This window comes from Bicyclus anynana, chromosome 27, assembly GCF_947172395.1.
Source record: "Bicyclus anynana chromosome 27, ilBicAnyn1.1, whole genome shotgun sequence".
In the NCBI taxonomy this organism is placed as follows: Eukaryota; Metazoa; Arthropoda; class Insecta; order Lepidoptera; family Nymphalidae; genus Bicyclus; species Bicyclus anynana.
Window position 1 is genome coordinate 2,882,462 of NC_069109.1, and position 3,091 is coordinate 2,885,552.

General features: G+C 36.2%; 1 protein-coding gene across 1 annotated transcript; it reads right to left on the reverse strand.

The window, feature by feature from the left end:
• Positions 1-1,105: 1,105 nt before the first annotated feature.
• LOC112055830 (uncharacterized) lies at positions 1,106-2,655 on the reverse strand. The gene is made up of 2 exons (XM_052890252.1): positions 2,452-2,655; positions 1,106-1,277 (listed from the first exon to the last, which is right to left on the reverse strand). Exons 1-2 carry the CDS (start codon positions 2,651-2,653, stop codon positions 1,117-1,119), a joined length of 363 nt encoding a protein of 120 aa, XP_052746212.1. The 5' UTR covers positions 2,654-2,655; the 3' UTR covers positions 1,106-1,116.
• Between the last annotated feature and the right edge of the window lie 436 nt (positions 2,656-3,091).

Below are 3,091 nucleotides of genomic sequence, written 5' to 3' on the forward strand. Positions count from 1 at the left end.
AGTGATTGATTGGATTGTCTACGCAATATTAATGTGATTGAGTGATTGATAGGATTGTCTACGCAATGTTAATGTGATTGAGTGATTGATTGGATTGTCTACGCAATGTTAATGTGATTGAGTGATTGATTGGATTGTCTACGCAATATTAATGTGATTGAGTGATTGATTGGATTGTCTACGCAATGTTAATGTGATTGAGTGATTGATTGGATTGTCTACGCAATATTAATGTGATTGAGTGATTGATTGGATTGTCTACGCAATGTTAATGTGATTGAGTGATTGATTGGATTGTCTACGCAATGTTAATGTGATTGAGTGATTGATTGGATTGTCTACGCAATATTAATGTGATTGAGTGATTGATTGGATTGTCTACGCAATGTTAATGTGATTGAGTGATTGATTGGATTGTCTACGCAATATTAATGTGATGGGTGTGCTTGTTTCTTGTCGCAAATTTATTTATTTATTTATTTATTTATTTATTAAGGAAAATCAACCGCTAATACATTAAATTCATGCTTACAATTAATTACATTGATAAATTAGGTTAATGCTTAGCTATTAAATGATTTTCACAACTTTCACAATTTTAGATATTATGTACACTTCTTAGTTATAGATAACCATTAATTCATAGGTACAACAAACTCTAAGATATCAAGTATATACTATACATAGAGAAAACAATTATGATCTAAGTAATAAGTAATTTAATTAATAGGTAAATAATTTAATTTATAGGTACAATATATTACAAGTTTGGCACGAGAAGTCCAGATACTATTTTAAGTAAAATTATAATTAAAATTAAGAATAATTAAATTTAAAAAATGTCAGATAAATAATATGATTAAAAGATAAAAATGATAAAAATGTCAAATGGTACAATTAAGGTTGCAAATAAAACAAAAAAAATACAATTGGTACGAATGAAAGAAATTAAGAATTAAATAATAAAAATGTTAAAAAAAAAAAAAAAAATCGTCAAATGGATCGCGTACCCCACTTTGAGAAACTGTGATATAGGGGATCGAAAATGCCTTGAATTGATTTAAATATAATATATATAATATATATTTGCATTTGTATTGTTTAATTTGACAGTAGTTAGAGTAGTTTTCTCGGTCGCCAAGTGTTCGCTCGCCGTCCGGTCGCTCGCTTGGTGCGCGCCGGCGTGGTGTAGCCGTGCGTGCTGCTGGTTTTTTCCAACTCTTGGACTATGTCGCGGTAGAGACCGCACTCTAGCCGTATCTCGTTGTATTTACCCTCTGAAACATAGAGAGCCGTGATAGCCCAGTGAATATGACCTCTGTCTTCGGAGGGTGTGGGTTCGAATCCGGTCCGGGGCATGCACCTCCAACTTGTCAGTTGTTGTGCATTTTAAGAAATTAAATATCACGTGTCTCAATCGGTGAAGGAAAACATCGTGAGGAAACCTGCATACCAGAGAATTATCTTAATTCTCTGCGTGTGTTAAGTCTGCCAATCCGCATTGGGCCAGCGTGGTGGACTGTTGGCCTTACCCCTCTCAGTCTAAGAGGAGACTCGAGCTCAGCAGTGATTCGAATATGGGTTGATGACGACGAAACATAAGCGAAAAATTCAAAATTAAAAACAAATGCAGTGAAACACAAACTCAAATCGAATCTCTACATATAAGCCGTTGATTCTCTTTCTACTAACGCTTTGAAAAAATGTATTTATCTCTTTGTAATCTCTCCTGTTATCGCCGCGTTCCAAAGACTTGCGGTACGGACGGCTTCAGTGTGCTCGTGCCGTTCGAGCTGTCCACATCTCTTGTTGTGTAATTCTTTATGGGTTACTTGGGATAGGCGGGGAGAGTGACTTGAGAGGAAAAGGGGACTTGCGGAACAGTCAAAGGCACCTTTAACCCTACACTCAACGTTCACAAGTGCGTGACTCCACTCAAGGTCATTCTCTGCCATTCTAGGGTCTTATTTTGGTTACAGTTTGATTTGTTAATTAAGTTGTCCTGACAAGTGTTGTGAATTTAACCTTTATTTGACATTAGTTTTCTTATTTTTGTAATCCAATTTTGAGTATTAACTTCCTCTCTTTCTCTCAGTTATCTATCTATACTAATTTTATAAATGCGAATGCAAGTCTGTCTGTCTGCTACCTTTTCACGGATCAAAATTATTTTTAGTATAAATGGGACCTTGGAGCAACTATGTATGAAACATCGATTCTATAGAGACAATTTTTTAATCGCATTAGATCGGTGGTCATATACTTTGAAGAGTAACGTTTAGCGAGACAGATCCTTAAGTAATTAGTTCGAGGTCTGAGATTCTCAGATCTCACGACTTCACACCCGAGGGCTTCCCCTCCCGACGCCCGTATACCATGGGAGTGTCATCAACACATTTTCCAAGCTATAGCGAGTATTATGTAATTATTCTGAGGTAAGTTTACACTCACGCAAAATTGTAAAGGCGGTAATAATAGCCCAGACATCGTACGTTTCCCTTTTAAAACTCTTGATCTCAGCCATGCTACGATAGTAGTTGAGCATGTCTCGAAAGTGACCCTGGATGCCGGCAGCTATGGACCCGAGCTTGTATTGGACCCTTTGTTCGTGCCTTTCGCGAATTAGGTTTGCGTGCCTTAACTTGGTCTGCATATCTGTAATGATAGGTCATTTTTAACCCCCAGCGCAAGGTCCGTTTATTATAACAGACCAGCGGCGAAGAGTCCATACAGGCTGATTCCCGGTTACCTTTTAAAAATCTATACATACATTATTGTAATGAATATAAATGTATGGATGTATGACAAACCGGAGTTCCTATCGAGCGGTATGAATTTCCTTTTCTTTGAGATGGCTTCCATCCAAAATTCCATCCTTCACCACTGCTACAGACACAGTGCGTCACAGACAAGTAGCGTTGCAGACATTCACAGACACCTATTACTTTTACCTTTATATACCTATTATTTTTTCTTTTCGTTTTTACCAATTCCATTTTATTTTTTGTATTATATAGTATATTCAAATAGTAGTTGTGAAAAATTTCCTTTTCTTATTACTGTAAAATGTATTTTTTTTCTTATGTAAACT

Coding starts and splice junctions, on each gene's coding strand:
- LOC112055830 (XM_052890252.1), bottom strand. CDS start 2,653: ATGCAGACCAAGTTAAGGCACGCAAACCTAATTCGCGAAAGGCACGAA. Junction 1,278..2,451: donor TACCGCCTTTACAATTTTGC/GTGAGTGTAAAC, acceptor TCTATGTTTCAG/AGGGTAAATACAACGAGATA.